General features: G+C 35.6%; 1 protein-coding gene across 4 annotated transcripts in view; it reads right to left on the bottom strand.

Moving 5' to 3' along the window:
- CEP170 (centrosomal protein 170) overlaps positions 1-20,950 on the bottom strand; it is an 89,677-nt gene that overhangs the window by 47,481 nt on the left and 21,246 nt on the right. For all 4 annotated transcript variants that reach the window (XM_065729693.1, XM_065729703.1, XM_065729713.1 and 1 more), the window contains exons 3-8: positions 16,314-16,403; positions 10,285-10,363; positions 9,667-9,725; positions 9,381-9,543; positions 6,958-7,092; positions 1,781-2,257 (exon numbers count right to left, since the gene is read on the bottom strand). In XM_065729693.1, the coding sequence (XP_065585765.1) occupies positions 1,781-2,257; positions 6,958-7,092; positions 9,381-9,543; positions 9,667-9,725; positions 10,285-10,363; positions 16,314-16,403 (1,003 nt within the window). The remainder of the gene's footprint in view (positions 1-1,780; positions 2,258-6,957; positions 7,093-9,380; positions 9,544-9,666; positions 9,726-10,284; positions 10,364-16,313; positions 16,404-20,950) is intronic.

Here is a 20,950-nt window from a genome sequence, read left to right as displayed (position 1 = left end):
AAAAATGAATGAAAGACTGGGTACTCATACACAACACGTCACATTTAACTTTGAGCAACTTCAGCTGTAGACTAGTTAATCATACACAAAGTTTTACTGCAGCTTCTGTAAAGAAGCAGTTTTAAATTCTTTAAATTCTTTTGGATTGAGACTTACTAATGTATACACAGAACATACAAATGTTTTTTTTCTTCTGAATTGGATAGCTTTGGTAGGTTTTCCTACTTGCATAATTTGAACACTCAGCTACTCCTAATTTAAACGATAATTGCATGTTGGGAAAGCTTAAGTAGCAGGCCAAGAGTACTGAATAGAAAGCTGAAATCTCTACTGCATTTCTTTGGCAGAAACCTCCCTTTGTCACTTATTTGTATAGCAACTAAGAAAATGATGTGATGGGTCAGATGCATCCATACATTAACAATACACATCAACACCACTGTGGAAGTCTTACACCAATTCCTGCAGTATGAATTCAGTAGAAGGTCCTGTAGGAAAAACTTGAGGAAAAAAAGAATTTTCCACTACATTTTTTAATTCAAACTTTCAAAGCTAGATATATTTTATCCCTTTTTGACAAAGTGGAAGTAAAGAGCAAGAATATGAAGAGATTTCCAAAGATTAGAAAATTCAGATATGCACTATCACCAAATGCAACCTGTACCTTACACCTTCCTAAACAAAATAAAACGTATCAAACATCCAGGAGGTTCTGCTGCCATAAAAAGACTAAGGCCTCGTAAACAATATTGTACCTATCTATCAAATACAGTATAATACCATAAAGATCAAAGAATGCTCTGTGATACCCCCTAGAAGAATCTCTATGCTATTATCTTAATGTTACTGTACTCATAGAATTCTGTTTTGAAAATATTTTTTAGCTTATTTTGGAAGGGCCAGCCCTAATATGCAGACTTTAGATCAGTACGATAAAACTCATAGTACAAAATCCCAGCTAGTTTAAGAGACAGAAGTGATAATATTGCAGAATTAAGAAAGTTTTGGTAGCAGTTATCCTTCTGAAAGTAAAAACAGAAAATAAGAGAAAGTAACTTGAAAAATGTATTTATAACTTTCTTTCTAGAAGTTGAATATCAGGAGAATCCCTCTCTCTGAAAATGAAAATTTGTTTCTACTGCATTGTGGTAATTTGAATCCAGAAGAAAGTACACTTTTCACACAACATTTAATCATTTCTGGCATTGTCTGAAGTCAATGAACATGCGTAGCCAACCACAACTTCATCTAATGGCATTCATATAAATACAATATTCTGAAAGCATAGCAGAAAAATAGAAATTCTTGGTTTATTTCAGATTCCAGACTCAAGCCTAACTTCATCATACGATATCAGTATCATCAGAATAACTTTATGATTTACTTTTTCGACACCAAGTGATTTTCTCAGAGTACTTTTGAATACCTTGTACTTCAATTCTATAAAGCGACTCAGCTTTTTAAAGTAATACATAGGAAAAAGTGAAATGTATAAACTTTGACTAAAGGCATGGCTTTTCTCTTGTTCCCTTCAAAATCATGAACATCCCCAATTAGTACACTTACTGTAAGATGATTTATGATTTGGTTTACTATTATCTTTTTAATACTTAGTGGTGCAATAAGATTTCCCAAGCACAGATCCTTGTGCTCCTGCGGAGTATCTGTAATTGTCACTAAACTCTGCAAGGGCTCAGGGATCCCCTGACTGGAAGCCCTGACTGGAAGCTTAAGAACGGCTGTCCTCAGAAATAAGCATAGCTAGAATTACTCACGTTACCTTTCAGTCTCTTCAAGTAGACTGGAACATCACTCTTAATACTTTTGGAATCCTCCTCTGTTGGTTCCCATATCATTCTAGGAGGATTGTTCTGTGCTAGCCAATCTGCTACTTTGCTCTCTGCGGCCATCATCACAGTCTGAAGCCCGGGCAGGTCCTGACCACTGGAGGAAGAAGGCTTCTTTGATTTGTGGCGCTGCTCAGATGTGAATTTTGTCACGTGATCTTTGATTGTTACTTTCCCTGGTGTGTTGTCATCAAACTCAATGGTAAAGGAAGCATGTCCCGCACTTGCTGCATGGGAACTTTGGGTGTCTTTTGTTGGAATTTCATGAATAGCATTCTCTGCTACCTGTGAAGTTTGCTGGAATTCTTTTGTAGGAATTTCAAAATAACTCGGCTCCCTACAGAAAGGATAAAGTTCTTCACTTGCAGCTGCAGACTGCTCCTCAGGTTGCTTGGCATCTGTGCTGCATCCTATTAGGAAAAATAAAAGATAGATTTCACAATACTCGGGAACTTCAGGTTCTTCAAGAATTTTCTGAATTTCTGTAAAGGCCACTTGAGCAATTTATGGACTTAAACAGCAAGACTGTGAAGATTGAGCAACCAAGCTCTGGAAAACTAATTCCAGAATTACATATGAAAAGCATTACAGCACAAGCTCTGGCTGTAAGGAGCGTAAAGTGACAGAAAGCTCACTTTGAATTTGACAAAGGAAGTCAGCATTCCAAAAATCTTTGGATGATGTAAAAGCCACATAAGTTATTACTAACAGGGAAAACAGGCAAAAAAAAATGATATAAATTTTTGAGATTATATTTATTGCAATTTCGATTTATTTAAAGAAACATCAGATCAAGGTCTCCTTAAAACAAGTGCTAGTGATCTGGCTTCTATCTCATTTAGAGCATAGCTACAATAATTTTGGTAAAAATCTTAGGGAAAACTATTCACGCACTAACACAAGATCAACATTGAGACTGACTTGAATATTTTAATACTGATAAGCATTGGATAGCACTTTGGGATTCAAGTATCTTATCACAGAGTCATAGGGGCTGGAAGGGACCTCTAGAGATCATTTAGCCCAACCCCCTTCCAAAGTAGGCTCCCTAGACCAGGTTGCACAGGTAGGTGTGCAGCCAGGTCCTGAATCCAAGAATCAAGCTCAACTCTATTGTCATCCGCTCTTATTTAAGAGAAATAAGGAAAAGGAACAATAGCTGGAAGCATGCAGAATGTTACACAATCGTGCTCTAACTGGGTAAAGAAAGCAGAATATAGAAAAAGCATGGGGAAGTTTCAGTGTGAAAGAAGGTTAAAGCTTTTTGTGGTTGCTCAAAACGCTACAAATGAGTCTAAAAAAACAAATCTTCTGGTTGCAGTTCATTACGCAGTAAGCCAGTCAAAGTATCAAGCGTAAAGATGTGCTATAAGTAACAGATGCTTGAGATGGTAGCAGCCACAGCAACTTAGATTCCAGCAAAGAACACTGAATATTTTCTACTTGATTTATTGTGAATCAAGATGTTTAAGAAATCACTTCAGGTTGCCAAGATAAATAAGAATGCAACTAATAGATTTCTGGAGGTAAAACACCCACAATTTATCAGCATAATTAACATTTATGTATGAAATTATAATGCAATAAGGTAGCATTGGAAACATGCATACTACAGACTGGAGTTTAAGGGGGGGAAGAACACTTGACAGCTTAATACATCTATGTTCTTCACAGACATGCTTCTTGTGAAGGTTTAGGAAAATGTAGATAACTCAGAAATAAAGGATAGTGGTTTGTTAGAGAAACAGAACTAATAAAGGAATAACATAATAGCTGGAAAAACTAAATAAAAGGGGGGAGATGTTAATGAGGGATAACAAAACAGTACGTATTCTTCATCCATTGCTACATTTGGATACCAACAGGAGAAAGTAACTCTATTGCAGGTACACAATTCATTTTGTCTAAAAGTAGCCTCTGCAAACATGAAAGATATGCCTTATATCATGCTGTTGCAAGCCAAGAACACCCTTGGTAACATTTTACTGATGCTTGTTCTTCACAAACATAGCCCAAGATGGATTAAGACCTCGCAGTGCAAGGACAACCTCATCTCTGGAGGACAGTTTTTAGGCCCTAAAACAGCACCTCACTACTCCACATTCTGGGAAATAGGCGCCCCTTCCATGGAAACATGAAGCAGATAAAGCAATAGTATACAAGGAGGGAGACTCCAAAAACTCTGGTTAGCCAATAGCAGTGCTCAGTCACCTGCACAGTGAAGAAGTGCTTCCTGATGTTTCAAGGAAATCTAGATATAAAAGATAACACTAAAGCAAATAGTTAAGATAGTGATCATCACAGCTCTGTAACTGTAATCGACTTCTGTTTCCTAAAGCCTATTTAAAATTCGTGACTTCTATCTTTTCTTATGCTTCCAAGTAAAGGCATTAGTTGTAGAATTTTACGACAATGTTACTGAGATCAGCAGAAATGTATTTTTCACTTTTCCATGAAATAAGAATATAACAGAGAACAACAGAGAACAATAATTACACACCAAGAAACTTGTCACTAGCACGTAACCTAAACAGTTGCACATAAATAAATAGTCATACCATAAGTGTTTATGCAGCAAATAATTCTAATTGGGGCTAGCAGAGTCATGGATCATTAAATAGGAATAACAAGCATGTGAGAAAAAAGCAAAAAGGCTTTTCCTTTTTGAAATTTTCCAGGCTTTCCTGATTTTTGCAAATAACTTTGACTAGTGAGCTTCCATTGAGATAGGAAGGAAGTAACAGTGAAATAAACCTATTAACTTGAGACTGTAGAGAATAATTGTCTATAGTTGGCTTAGCAGAAACAAATCTTCCATTTGAATCTCCTCATTAAACTTCGCCCTATTATAATTCATGCCTTCTTTTCTATTCAAGAAACAATAATGTACCAAATCATTAAAGCATGAAGCAGATTATTCACAGGATTAATTTATTAAAATGATATCAGGCTTCACGCATTTGAGATACCGAAAAAAGTTTCAAAACTTACACGAGAGAACTCATATTTAATGAATTCTTGCAGGTAGTTTATAATATGAAGCGTGAACCAAATTTGTACTTTAAGCCCATAAAGAAAATGAATAACTATCCATTTTGAACCGTTTTCATTAAATGAAAATTTAATGTTTAGTTCAAACATATCTAATCATGAAGGTCTTTCATGTTTCTAACTGTCCTTCATCACAGTGCTTCTCTACATTAATTTCTTATAATTATGTTCACCTATATCATAAGACTTAAGTACATGAATACAAACTAAATTCTTGAAAATAAACTTGATGTAAGCTGCATGGAATTTACATGGAATGAACTAGGCCAAAGGGGCCCGAAAAACTTAACTCTTTATATCAAAATGTTCAGAGTACTTTCTGTACACTTCTGTACTGATACAGTTATTGTCTGGGGACTGAGAAGGCAAATGCCAGCAATCTCTTTGCCAAATCTCTTGATAAATGAATAAAAATATGTAAAACATTTGTTGCTATATTGTCTATGAAAAAAATAACTTCAAAAAAGAAAGATAAACAAGAATAGCTTCCTGGAGTATTGTATATAATAGCTTGTTAATAGTATTGCATCAGAAGCACAGACTTGAGGATGTTATTTTTTAATAAGCCTATATTTATCAAGAGTAACTAATATGCATGATTTTATATCAAAATAACGTAGGTAGACAAAGGCAAGTATGAACAGCCTTGTGGTTTAACCAAAGTTTTGTTATATTAGTTTGCTACATACATTATCATCAAAGAAACAAAATCACAACTACCATAGACTTTACCATCCCTAGTTTGATGTACAGAGAGCGCAGCACAGTTCTCATAGTCAGTTTACCGATGGCATGACTTGAAGGCAAGGACCTGACTCGTTCTCTTTGTAACTGATATCAAATGCACTTCTCCTCACCCTCTCTCTCTCTGAAAAAAAGGTGGAACATCTGTCTGTCTTTCATTGTTATTACTGCCAGAAAAAAATGTATTCCCTAACAATGCTTATAAGTGTTTGAAAAACACTTCCTACACAAGATTTCTACTACATATTACAGAGTCAGAGATTACTAATGTAGGATATTAAACCTGTATTTAAAAAGCCTTCACCACCAGAAAACACAATAGCACCTGATGCCACATATGGTACAGAAAACTTTTTCCACACAAATACACACAAACAGAAAGTGACCTACAATTATACTGCGATGTGATGCATTTGTTCTAAATGTGACAAATTTGTTCCAAGAAAACTGTCACTAAAATAAATTATTTCATCTTGTTTGTTTTCTATTAAGTCCAAATCTTAAGCAGCTTACTGTTTCCATCATGAAAAGAAGTTCTAACAAGAAACAGTTTACTAAAAGCCCTGGTGAAAAGAACAATAAACAAACTGATTTTAGTACATTATTTAGTTTTGTTTGATTTCCACATGTTTTAGAGTTCATTTTAATTCCACTTCATAAGAAAACTAGTAATTTTATTTATATGTCTGATGATAGATTTAGGGCCCTAATTATAGACATTGAGATTTATGTTTTGGCAACACATATTGCAAACTGACAACTAGACTACAGAAAGAAATATCTGTATTACAGGGAAATAAACTTTACCAGCTTAACTTTAGACTATGCTAATGTTTACTGCACAAAATATAAGATGCAATCCCTACTAGTGAAGTGCTACTAAATTAAAGGACAGAAAGCACAGGTTACCTTATATAGCCAAGACTCAAGCACAAAAATAAAATACCATGTTTTCAGAAGTGATTTCCTTGAAACATCCCACTGCAATATCTAAGTTTTAGCACATGAAATCACATATGGACTAAGCTGATAAATAAGACCTAGTAGTTCAGGTAACATTTTCTATATTTACTGACAAAAACAGTACTGGATACTAGAGAACTGATACACAACTGAAATGGGTCTCTGGAAATTTCTAGTTTCTTGCAGAATATATATATATATTAAGGTAAATTTTATCAAGCTTTCATCTGTGTAAACTATGTTGAATTTCAAAAAAAAAACATCTGTTTAGATCTACGGTTCACAATACACGATCTCTACTAAACAGCAAAAGCTCCCCAAAGAATTAAGAAAAGAGAGAAAAGAGATTTACCTGAAGCTCCTGTCTCATGCATTTTTTCTTCACGTTTGCTGGCTGGTTTACAACCACCTTTTTCATCACCTTCATCATCACCCCACCAGGCTGGCTGTCCATACAAAGGTGTACCACGAGGCATGGTAGAAAGATCTATAAAAACAGTACAAAACTTAACACAATTAAACAAAAGAGCAATCTCTTATGTACGTTCAAGCAACAAGAAGAGAGTGATTCATTGGGATCATTTCTCCTGGAAGCTGAAGTGAATTGGTTGTGCACATTTGCCTCAATAAAAAACCAATTTAGAGGCTGGACAAGTGATCTGAGTTCTAAATATAAAGGCTTACTAATGACCTGATCAAAACTTCTGGCACAAACACTTCTGCAAAGGCAGCTGACGTCTCTTATTGTTGCCCTGATGTATCTGTAAGCACTATTTTCTGCATTCAGTTTGAAGTTGTCAGTACACCAGAACATTCCGAAAAGCTGTTCAGTGCTATTCCGATGAGAAGACTGTCACTTTTACCCACATTGACCTTTTGCTGAAATTTGAACTCACTGCATGAAAAACTGATCAAAATTTTGCAATGTTGCCAAGGTTCCAAATTGCTGACAGCTACCATAGAGTGCTGAAAGTTACCAAGTGTAAAACATTAGTGAGCACAATTATTTTTAAAACAGGCTGTAATTAAACTGCTATACAATAATGGAGAAAATATTTATTATACATAATGCATACAAAAGATTAAACATTTAAATTTAGAGGATTGATTCTAAAAAAGTACTGATGTAATTAAAAGTTCTGCCTTCACAATACCTTTCCAAACCAGTTTTGAGCCAACCTCCACTCCTGAGAGATTATTCACTGCACTGAGATTTTAGTATCATATGGGTGTTCTGAGGTTACTTTAAGCAGTCTTTATAATAAACATACTTGTTTAAATGCAGCTTAATAGTTATCTACTACTTTGTCTGACAATAAATATTTCGCATTTTTTCTTCAGTGCTTTATTCAAAGCAAATCCATAGATTCTGTATAAATTTCAGTCATGTCAAAATTCAGCACAATTTGAAGATATGAAGTAATTTTATTTGTTTCAAAACAGCCTTTACACTTCAGTTAATTCTGAATTGTTTTCAAAAATGTGATGGGAACAGCTTTGCAGAAATATAACAGTGAGAGAATAAATCCCCTAAAGGCATACTAGTTGAAGTCAAATATAATAATACAGTCATTAAATTTTACTGTTATTTTTGAAATGGTCAAGAGAAAAGGGAAGTTGAGGTAGAAAAAAAATCCCCTGTACTACAATAATGAAAATATAAGAGGCTGAAAAACTATATGAAATCAGAACACTGAAGTATCAGTTAGGCTTTATGTACCCATAACAGGATGCTAGATAGATAAAATAAGTTATACCACTGAGTGCTACAGGTGGTAGACAGAATTATTTAAAGTAAGCTTTCCAGAAGAATGGATTGTATCTAAACAGCACAGTAACAGCCTTGAAGTAAGGAGTCAGACCTAATCAGATTCATATGAAATGCACAATACCCTCCAATACCTTTCTCATTCTTGTGGTTACCACCTGTGGTGACAGGTAATGCAACAGGCAGTTATAATCAGAAAATTACTAAGAGAACAATTAAGATTAGAGCAAGCCACACAATGAATTTAAGACAGCCTGGGCAAAGCCACCATGACACAAGATATAAATACAAGAGATGATGTAAAACTGATAGATCTGATACTACAACTTCTACCACTGTTATACAATAGCTAGTCATGTTCTATGCTCCATCCTGATGCACCTAACAATGAATGCTATCATCTATAAATAAAAGAAACAAAAAATAGAAAAAAATAAATCAAAAGGAGAACTATTCAGAATGCTGGTAGAAATCCATACAAACTGCTTCAGCTCAACTGCAGAAAACCACTGCAAAAAAATGCTTGAAGTTTCAAAAAAAAACAGTTGCAAAAATCAGGTAATGCTAATTTAAAAAAATCTTTTTTTGGATTTTCTTAACACGTAAATCTATGATAAAGCATACATTCCATTCTGAAAGTTATTAATTACTCTTAATTACTCTTGTTTCTTCTCCAAAAGGGTGGCAATCCATTGGAACAAGCTGCACAGGGAAGTGGTGGAATGAATGTGTCTGGAGGTATTCAACAAATGTGAAGATGTGATACTGAGGAAACATGGTTATTGGGTGTTTGAGGGATATGTTGGAGACTGGACTAGGTGATGTTAGAGGTCTTTTCCAGCCTTAAAGACTCTATGATTCTAAGCTTATGATACATTTAAAATTTGACATATGACTTAAAAACAGACCAAAAAACCCATCCACATGTGTAATTTCATAGGCTTCCTACTGAAGCAAAAAGTGTCTCTTCCAAGCTTGCATACTTCTGTAGCAAACATGTGCCTTACCCACGGATTTCTCTTCAGACTTCAGCACTTCAGTAGTCTTGTGGTGCACTTCAGCCATGGAGTCTGTTACTTTGGAATCTGTACTTTTGGAGCTGGTTTGCTTTGAACCTTCTGCCTCTGAAGATTTCTGGGATAACTGGAGTTGGCTTGTAAATTTTTCATGCTATTAAGTAAATAAATAAATACATTTAAAAGAATGAAAAAATTATTTTATCAATAACTTTTACCAATCTTTTACAATAACCATGTAGTAACAGAGCAACACCTAGGAATGGTCCATTGTTACCTTAAGAGCTTCTTCAGGGACTCTCATCTCTCCTCTGACAACAGTAAAGAGATTAGTATGTGGGAAATGCTAAGGAAAATGCACAGCACACAAGAGGATTTTCTAGAAAGGCAACAGTTGTGCAGCCTGTTCTGCTATTCCAACAGTGGGAACTGTTCTACACATTTATCACTGTTAGGCCTAGCATCTACAGTAATACTTATAAAAGAAAACACAATACAATTATTTATAAATAGACCATTGAATAGATAATGTTGTAATACTACATTTCCCCCCCCCCCCCCCTCATATAATACAAGATTTCAGCTTTTTGCCTCAAAGTATTGCTTCTCTGCAACACAAAAGTGACACATAAAACTGGTCAAGAGATGCATAAAGGTTTGAAGCAGTAATTAGAAATCAAGGTCTCTTTTAGTGAGAAAAAAAATGAGATATACTTCACCATAATTTCTGATGAAGTTATAGTATTCTGCAATTTTCTCTAATATGGGCATTTTTTGGTGAAGAGAGATATTTAAAAGTTCTCATATACAATGAAAACCCTTCATTTGATGCAATTATATGTTCAAGAAGTGTGTGTCAGGACAACATGCACTTTTTTTTTAACAACAAGGATATCATATCCAAATCTCAGTTTATCTTCTAATTTCAGAGTGATGTACATTTGTTCTGGAATCCTCACATCATTCACAAATGTCTGTAGAGAAACAATAATGACAGAAAGATGCTGTTAAACTGAAAAAAAAACAAAACACCAGCTCCCACGTCCCCAAAGAAAAAAAACAAGCCACCCAACAATCAATCACTAGATTAATTTTTTAATAAAGGAGTTTTCAGCACTGCAAGTTTTCCTCTGTTGATTCACTGGGGAACAGCCCTTCAAATTAGCACCTATCATCATTATTTTCCTCATAGCTTGCTTTTTCAATCTCAATTAGACATCAGAATTGATTTATCATCAGCTTTTCACAACACTTTTAGTACTTCATGTTGGATATATAAGTTCCGAGGTAGTTTGGCAGTTAGCAACGTCGTCATAAGATTTTAAGGAAGACAAACACGGACCCCGTAACTGCGTCCAAATTAACTCCAAAAAGCAGTGGTAAAGAACTCACATATTTCTGACAGCTGAACAACAACAAGCTTAACAACATTTGTAAGCCAAAATAACATTATTACACCAGCTAGCAGCTAAGCAGAGTGAATTCCATAGTCCTGACAATACCTTTTGAAAGTTTACTTGTTGTACAGTAACTAATCCACCCTCCTTCAAATCACTGTTGGAAACAATTGGAGAAGTCAGACAAGCTTTCATCAATTTCAAGAGGGGCTGACGTACCTGAAAGACTGCCCAGCTTAACCACCTATAGCAGATGGCTGTTAGAGGCAGTGCAGATTAATTTGGACCTGCAATCCTAGTGGCTAAAAACAGCAAAAAATTCACAAAAAGATACTGGTATAACTTCCACCTGAGATACAACAAGAGCAAGAAGTAGCAAGGAGAAGTCAAAGTCAAAACAGGTATTGGAAAGGCAATTTTGAAGAACTGGCAAACAATTTCATCTCTGTGGGGGGGGAAAAAAGGGAATGTAAATAGAGCTTCAGGTTACATTACTCAAAATCTACAGAAAATTCTAAGAAGCCACCTACACAACACTCTGGAACTGGCAAAGGCCCATGAAACAACAGGAAAAACAAAAAAAAAAAATCTTCCTGCCAGGAAAACAAAACAAAAAAAACCCTCCTAGCAATCAGGCTACAATTTAAAAAGAAGACATTAAATGCAGCTCTGCACTCAGATCCTTGAAAAATCTGTCCACCATATGAGCTGACAAAAACCTCCTGCACAGCATCTTCCCTTAAACTGTTTCTCAACATTGAATTCAAATCAGCACTGAGGAGCCAAAATTTACACTCGCGTTTATTCTTTTTGTTCTCTTCCGGCATTCATGAAATTGTCCTTCTCCTTTTACCCAAAAAGAATGCAACATCTGGCCTTATTGCAATGTAGCACCTTCCCTGTAATATGACGAATCACTTACTTGAGATCACTCTCTTGTTCTTTAGATTTACTACCCTCATCCTCATTTCTAATCCTTAAAAAGCCTTAATCTAGGGCAAATTCAGGGTGAATAAAATATTTATAGCTTAGCTGGTATGAGTCTGCTGCAATATTTTATGAATTATTTATCAGTTGTATTATTTCCTGTACCTCACTCAAAAATAATTTTACAGCTTCCTGTTCATTTTTACTTTTTTAGAATGACTAAACATTAATTCTGCAGATAGGAGATTGAACATGGAGTGCACAGATTAAAGATATTTACTTTGTTCTGTGTCATTTTTAGGGGTTCAAAATACCAGCACCCCGCAGAAGGCTGCAGGCACTAGATGTACTAACTTGGAAAATCTACAACAATATCTACATGTTTTTAAAAACTGGAGCAGCTGAAGTCTGCCACTTTTAAAGCACTTTGAAGTTAGGAGCGCAAACAACAAATAAATCTTTAATAAGTAAGTCCAATATTCAAATCTTTAAACACTTCATTTAAATCCAGTATGAGATGAAGTCTCTAACAACAGAGATGACTACTTTCCTCCAGATAATAAACGACTCTTTTGTTTTATTTTAATTTTCTAAGTAAACAGTAAACTTTTGTTTTCCTACTAATGCTCATCTCAGTCATCAAATTAACTGTTTTCTATGATGCAGGTAACTACTCTAAGAAATAAGAATCACGAGTTTGGCTATTTACTGTTTAGCAAGCCTAAAACTTAAGAGTAGTATTTAATGCATATTTATTCTCACTCTACATCACGAGAGTCCAGAAATCCTAAGAACATCCTCAACACAGCCTGAATTTCAGCAGATTATAAGAAGTCAGGATACCTTGAAGACATGCATGAATGTAGGTACATATTCCTCCTCTCGAATTAGTCTCTGAAGCCTACAGAAATCCTCATGGCTGAATTTATGACAAAGGTAGAAAACCTCAGTTGCTGTGCCTCTGGAGTTCTAAAAGTTCACTACAGGTTTTGGAATACAAGACTTGAACAATGCAGTTTGCTAAATAAATGAACAATCCTTTTTAAACCACTTTATAGGCATCTCTATACATTTACATGATTTCCAAGATTTACTTCAAAATTTGAAAGTCAGCTCTCTAAATTTAAGCCTTCACAAGGATTGCTGAACCTTTTACAATCCAGTCCTGAGAATATAAATGTGAGAAGGCTATTCTCTGAGTAGAGCTGAAAAAAATACAGTATTCAATGCAGTCATTGATGCCCTACAGTTTTGTTTTTATATGCTTTTGAGTTTACAACTTAAAAGAGAAGATTCGGTTCAGATTTCTTTAATATTGGTGGAATAATTTATTATATCTTAGGAACAACACATTTTCCTCAGAAAAGATAAACTCTCTAATGTTTTTAGTATGAAACAAAAGATAAGCATGAATGATCAGAAAAAGTATATGATTTCTGGAAATAACACTTCTGCATTATGTGAACCTCATAAAAAATTATTTCACCTTATTTTCAAAGCTAGACATGTAGGATTAAGACTCTTCCCAGAGCTGAGAATGAATCAACCACACCAATATGAATGTTCAGGAATTAGAACACTAGATGTTAAAGAATAAGGGGCTCATTAAGCTCAAAAGTCTCACATGTTGGTAGCAGACAGCTCCCTTCAACCTCAAAATTAGCTTTAGTGGTTAAGTGCAACAGACCAGGAATGGTGCTGTCCCGTATACTCAGGAAAACATACATCTGTTCTCCAAGGAAGTTGAACTAGTCAAGGAGATCCAAAGTAAATGCTTGCTCTTGATGAAGCTAGCAAAAGAAGAATGGGTAGAAATAGATGAAGTAAAAGCAGAACCCCCTCTTTCTCAACACTTCCAGTACCTAGCAAAGACCTAGCAGACTGAAAAACTTGCAAAAGGTTTAGGAAAATTACTTGGAATCTTGTTAAAAAAAACTGGTATAGCCACCTTTGTTTTGAGACCCAACAAGCAAAAACAACAGTAAAAGAAACAAATCCCCCTAAGAATGCATGCATGCACATGTACATGCACTGGTCTAGAAACAGAAAACCACAACTTCCACAAGGATGCTGAAGAGTAAGACAGAGGTGTAAGGCTGGCACATTTGATCACAGAACAGGCTCTCTGTTATGTCCTTCTCTGATGTTATGCCAGAAGCACAAAAACAAGCTGTCACTCTAGAACAATGACAGGAAAAAAAAAAAGTGTCCGAAGAACCTGGATCCTCAGGAGACAGACTGAACTTCAGAAGTTTCATTCAGCCTAGTGAGGAAATGAGTATCCCTTAAATAAGTAAAGGTGGCAAATGAAAACATTAGTAACAGAGCTAAAAAGGTTATATATCAAAATTAGGAGCAACATAGAGCTGCCAGATCAGTGACCATGGAGATAAAGAGACACTCATCAATGCTGATTTTAAATTTCTTCAAAGATTAAAGAACATGTATTCCTTATAGAAGTTAAGGAAAGGAGATTACGGAAGGGGCATAGTAACAAACATGTATACCCTGGAACGATTAATAAGGAGGAGAAAAAAAAACAGAATGTCACTTTACTACAGGTTTCTCAGAAAAAAAGTAACAGTGACATAAGCAGAAAAAAATGAAGTGAGATTATAGAACATCTTATTTGTGTTACAGCAACAAGAAAGCTTATATAGAGATGAAGAACTCTCCATAGAATTCATCTTTCATTTTCTGCAGGAAGTTATCATTTAAATCTGCCAAAACAAGTCAAACTTTAATGCTACAGCAAAAGGAAGCTTTCTCAGTAATTCATCACAGATATCACCAGATTTAGTAGCTCTCTCTCTGATTCCAACAACAGATATTTTGCAAAAGGTGGCTTCAAAACAGCCTTTGCACACAGAAGCTGGTTGAATTATACAATAAGGTACGCTTATAGAAAGCTAATCATCTAAAATATAGTTAGAAACAAAAATAAAAGATCATTGGTCTGAAAATATTAGCTAGATATTCAGGATTTTGTTTTACTCCCATATCTCTACCCAGTCTCCTCTCCAAATTATGTATTGTCATTTTGAACATCATTTAAAGCCATACATTGCTATATGATAATATTCATAGCAAGCGCAGTTAACTCTGAAACTTGTAGCAGGACTGCATAGTTAGTAGCTCATTGCAGGGTAAAGAGATATTGCATATATTTTTCTGTCACACAATTTCACTGAAGAACTCTACTGTACAGAGAAAAGATACAAATTTGTATCTGAAACGAGTCAGGTAGAGTTATGCATGAAAAAGCAGAAGTGGAAGCAGATAGCAAAGGAAGCACTGTGAAGACAACAAGGAAAGACTGTTCTTCTAAGATTTAATATTCCCAAAACTATGGGAAGAAAGAGATCCTTTGAAGCCTCTGAATAAACAGCTCTATAGGAACTGACAGCTCCAACATGAGAATGAAACAGAACAAGTGAAGCAAGTAACTAAAAGCAGTTTCTCAGAAGAGAAGATAGAAGAAAAAGGAAGGACTTTTAACACATACATAGATTTTTTTAATTAAACTCAAGTTTTGCAAGACAATGATGAAAATAAGACATGCCTATTGATTACACGAGTAACAAAATTTGTGAATAAATTAAGTGCCTTGGCAAGAAATTACTATGAGCAGAATTCATTTTGATAATTTCCTTGAAACAGTGTGCTGACTTTCAAAATAAAGAAGTATATTAAACATTTAAGGACCAAAGTTCTTATACGCATGTAGCTATTCAAAGGATAGTCAGAGACTTCAGAGGTTACATTGCTCGCATATGGAGTTGGGGCTCTGACTCTGAAGGCTGAGACACCTACAAACATCTTAAGCTCTACACCTTAAAATGCAAAAAAGAAAGCTATTAAAAGCAGTCTGAGAATTTATTTTGGAAAGCACTCCAAAATAAAACACCAAGTTAGAAATCGAGGCTAAGGGACATTTCTTCCTCATATTTGGTAATGTTCACTGAAATTAATATCTAGTAAGCTCCTGATAAATAATAACTATAAGAAATGAATGTATGATACTGTGTACTCAATACGCATTCACAACATACACATAGTAAATACCAACCATAACTACCATCTATAAACAGCTTCAAGAAATAAAGGGACACAAAAAGTGATGCAAAGGATACTGATAAAGAATATGCAAGTATAAAATGTGTTAAGTAAGCTTACATGCAACACAGCTGTTGCACACAATTTGTTTCCACATACAGAATACAGCAACATTCTTCTCTGTATGAAAAAAGGATAGTAAGGAATAGCACAAAATAAAAATCCATTTCTTAAAGAAAAATTCCAGAAATTAAAAGGCCTTTTAAAAAAAAATAAATATATAATCAATTGAAGATTTTTTGCTTCTACATTTCTGAAATACAGAAGAGCAAAATGTACCTTTGTATTCTGACTTTTTCAGTTGCCAAGGCTCTTTCACTAAAGGGCTTTATTTCAGTCCTTTAATTCATGCTCCACAAAACATTTTTTTCCCCTTTTTAAAACTTGCATGCAGAAGGTATTAATGCTTGTTAATTCACTGTTGTCTCCTTCAAGAAAAAAAAAAAAGACTACAGGGAGGTATACATTTCTGCTGTTAACTTACCCCATTCAAGCTACCTAAATCCTTCACCAAGTGTTCATCTGTAGAAGGATCATAGTTAAGTACAGCATGTTGCTTGTCCACACTTCGTGACTAAAATAACAAGAATAAAAAAATATTTCAAAAACAGATCAAGACAGAACTAATTGCTGTTTCTTACAGTAATTCAATTATGACCTTTTCATGCAATGTTTCTATACAAAATAATTAATCCCCCACTAACTTGACTCTGACCAAATCCAAATCTGAGTACTCACAGAAGAATCATAAAATTCAGAATAATTATTTTCTTAATGCTCCCTCAAATGTTATTCTAAGTTACAACCAGCTGTATCTTATCTGAAGAATTCCTTCTCTGTTCCCCACACTATTATTGATGTTTAACCTCGCATCGTCAGTTTCACCTTTATTTCTCTCTTGCTCTCTTTCTCTCTCCCTTTAACTAGACGCTTATATCAAAACATTATTATAGTTTTGTAGTATTGCTGCACTCTCCAAAATGCACAGTTTCCTGTCACGCATTTCTAAATCTTTCATCGTGTTGCCTGGCATTCTTACCACAGTATACAAACATTCAATTTTTTTCTACCTGATCTTAATTTTTGGAACAAATTATCTAGAATCTCTTCGCTAAAAGTCTGAGTGGCTCCTGAGTTCCTATTCCCATTGTCCGATTTGTTTCTTTTTTTTCCTTCTATAAGTATTTCAGCAATTCTTTTTTTTTCTTTTTTTTTTTCTTTTTTAAATAAGACTTGCTTACAAATGTGAACAATAAATCAGGAACAAACCTTGTTGCTTTTTTCTCTGAGAACACCATCCCCTTAAGAGCCAAGTCCCCAGATTGATACAGCACTGAGAATGACTTCTGGGCTAATTCCTGTACTAGCATCTCCAGTCTGCCAGTTTGAAGGATCCCAGGTTACAGAAGTATTAGCCAGATCAAAGCATTACAACATGTAATCATAGCTTCTAAGGAAATGCTCTCACTGAATTGTTAACAATTACCTATTCAACTATGTATCATATTATTAAACAATTATTTTATTATCTTCACCTGTCACTGCATACCACAGAATCATAGAATGGCTTGGATCGGAAGGGACCTCAAGGATCATCAAGTTCTAACCCCCCTGACAGAAACTTCCAGATGTGGTACTAGACCAGGTGGCCCAGGGACCCATCCAATCTGGTCTTGGACACCTCCAGGGACAAAGCAACCACCGCCTCTCCAGGCAGCTTCTTCTAGCACCTCACTACTCTCTTTGTAAAGAAATTCTTCCTGACATCCAATCTAAACATCCTCTTCTTGAGCTTAAAACCATTCCCCCCTTGTCCTTTCACTATCTATCCTTGTAAAGAGTTGATTCCTTTCCTTTTTATAATCCCCTTTTAAATACTGGAAGACTGCAGTGAGGTCTCCTTGCAGCCTTCCCTTCTCCATCCTGAACAATCCCAGCTTCCTCAGCCAGTCTTTTTAAGGGAGGTGCTCCAACCCTCTGATTATCTTTGTGGTCCTCCTCTGGACCCTCTCCAACAGCTCCACATCTTTCCCACACTGGGGATCCAGACCTGGATGCAGTACTCCAGATGGGGCCTCACAAGGACAGAGTAGAGGGGAACAGTCACCTCCCTGACCCTGCTGGCCACCCATCTCCTCTTCTGATGAAGCCCAGGATACCACTGACCTTCTGTGCTGCAAGAGCACACTGCTGGCTCACGTTCAGTTTTTCATCCACCAGGTCCTTCTCCACACAGCTACTCTCAAGGAGTTCTTCTCCCAGTTTGTATACATATCTGAGATTAGTCTGACCCAAGTGCAAAACCTTGTAATTTGCTATTTTGAATCTCATAGGTTCGTACAAGCTAAACTTTTGAGCTTGACAATATTTACAAAATATCTTATGAAGTTAGAAGTTTACTGTGAGAAGTAAATCTATATTTGCAGACATGAATAAAACCCCTACTAGACAAGTAGTGACTAGGCTCATAGGTTCATAAGGTTGGAAAGGGCCTACAAGATCACCTAGTCCAACCATCCTCCTATCACTATCCCTACCCAACTACTACTAAATCAAATCCCTTAGCACCTCATCTAAACGCTTCTTGAACAGAGCTAGGGATGGTGCCTCAACCACCTCCCTAGGCAGGCCATTCCAGTGCCTGACCACTCTTTCAGAGAAAAAATGTTTCCTCAGGTCTAATCTAAATCTTCCCCGGTGCAACTTGTGGCCATTCCCTCTTGTCCTGTCATTAGGCATAGATTTGAGGTCTAATTCTATAAATCAAAAACCAGAGTTAAAATAATAAGGCTATTATAACATGCTGCCTTACAAGAGAGGATGAATAAAAGCATTAAACGCCACTTTCTTTATCACGCATTGTCCACATGCTTTGCAGTAAGAGAACAACCAAGTTGTCAGAAGTGGAATGGAAGGTCCTACACAAAGAGCTATACATACAGAACAAGAACACATTATCAGCCGCTTCTTTGGTGGGTCCTCCCCCTTCAAGCAATATGTGGTGCCACAGTCATGCTGGCATGTAAACCTAACAGTAGGCTACAAAAAATATTCTTGAAAATCACAGGGCCTCTTGATTCTTTTTACTACCTCTAAAGTCAACAGACAACAACATCCATGAATGTCTGGCTTCTGTTCAAAATATTAATCAAGCAGGCAGCTGCTTTTTGAGGTGCCAATGATTGAAATTTTGTAACAAAATAGTAAAAGCTCAAGTAATAAACCTCACCCTAAAGACTGATCAGCCACAGACATGGACCATAAAACCTATGTTATTTACTAATGAGAGACCTGCAAACCATTAACACGCCACATCTGCATGTATAGCAAGAGGGAAACGTACTACACAATTTCCAGCTGTGGCAAGATTTAAGGAAGATGATGTATAGCAAGGAATTCAAGCTAGGTATGAGTAAATAAAAATATTAAAATCCTTCCTATCAGCATTCTGAATCATTCCTTTATGTAGCGGAAGGTAGAAAATCACATCAGACAAAACTTGTTTTGTTAATCAAAGTATTTGGCTTCATGAATGAATGTTTGGTTAACTAAGGGTTAGGTGAGGGCCTAAGACACTGGTTGTCCTGAGAGGTTATAGATGCCCTTTCCCTGGAAGCATTCAAGGCCAGGCTGCATGAGGCTTTGAACAACCTGGACAGGAGGTATTCCAATCTATAGAAGGGGGTTGGAACCAGATGATCTTAAAGGTCCCTACCAGCCCAAACCATTCTGTCATTCTACCAACAGAGGATTCTTAAAGTCTTTTCTACTCAAGTAAAATGATTTGCTACAGTATACATCACATACAAATCACTTTGCTGGATGAGAGCTTGAAAAGATTTAAGGCTGGCCTACTACTACAATGCCTTGCAGGCAGACAATCCAAGTCAATATTAAAAGGCCAGAAGGTGTGATTAAAAGGGTATTGAAGTAAAGATGGTAATATTGGGAACAATATAGAAAAAGCACTTAACAAAAAGACTAAGTACTGAGAAATCACTGTCTTTAAGAAATTAATTCCAGACTGCCTAGCATCCAGGAATAAAATCTGCATCTCTAAATTCAGACTAAATAAAATTTTTACATTTAAAATGCTAACAGTAGCACTTGCAAACAGTATAAAATTATTGTAATAATTATGATTTTACTTAATTAACATCAACTGAAAACACATGTACATGGATTTTAATAGAAAGTTTGTAGATAACCAGTCACATCGTAGTCACTTGCAACTCCATTATTCTACCTGGCACGAAAAACTGCATGGATTAAACAGGAAATTATATTTACTGTTGAAAAGGAGAGGTGAGAACAAGTTTCCCTAATTGCCTAATTAACATAAATTATTTAAGTATATTACCACTTTTAAATTATTAAAACTTTGACATTTTTCTAACTTATGAACAAAAAAACCCAATGTTATATAAGGTATAAAAATACAATTTCACTCCACACCTCAAAAAAGCCAACTTTGCTGTTATTTAAATAACCTAAACCAGAATAATTTATTATACTGTTTTACTGTTGTTGTTTGCTTTTCTAATTGATCGTATTCTCAGCATTATAATATACAAAATATTTCTATCACAAATGGACAGTTCAGATACCTTCTGAGGTTGATGTTACATTGTACTGAAATTACATTCTCAATAATACAAAAATAAAAATTAGGTTTCTGGGTACTTCATTTACAAATAGGATTCCATCTTGGCTATTAACGGCTACATATATAATTCCTGACAACAGAGAATTCAAAAGTAAATATTTTACTGAATGGTAGAAATAGTTGAGAATATGGAAGTTCTAAGTAAGGTAGACATTTCTACAAGTTCTACAGTAAGGCATGACATACATCAAAGGTAAGACTTCACCAAAATATCAGCATTCACCATTAAAAACTAGGTACACTGGAAAGCAGCTCAGAGGAATACAGTTTTGATAGGGCAGAGCACCCACCGCATCACTGCACAGCCATACAGTTATACATCTCCTCTAAGGGTTCCCCATAGTAACTCACAAGTTGAGGAAGCTACTTAAGTATTCAACTATTTTGACAAAGACTTGTATTTTTGCAGTTGCACCGGAACTGTTACTGAGACTGAGTCATTCAAATTCCTTAGA

The sequence above is a fragment of the Cyrtonyx montezumae genome, unplaced genomic scaffold, assembly GCF_038088225.1.
Source record: "Cyrtonyx montezumae isolate F1298 unplaced genomic scaffold, pur_monq_1.0 scaffold_0, whole genome shotgun sequence".
NCBI lineage: Eukaryota > Metazoa > Chordata > Aves > Galliformes > Odontophoridae > Cyrtonyx > Cyrtonyx montezumae.
The sequence above is the reverse complement of the archived record's forward strand: the minus strand, read 5'-3'. Positions and strand labels throughout refer to the sequence as shown.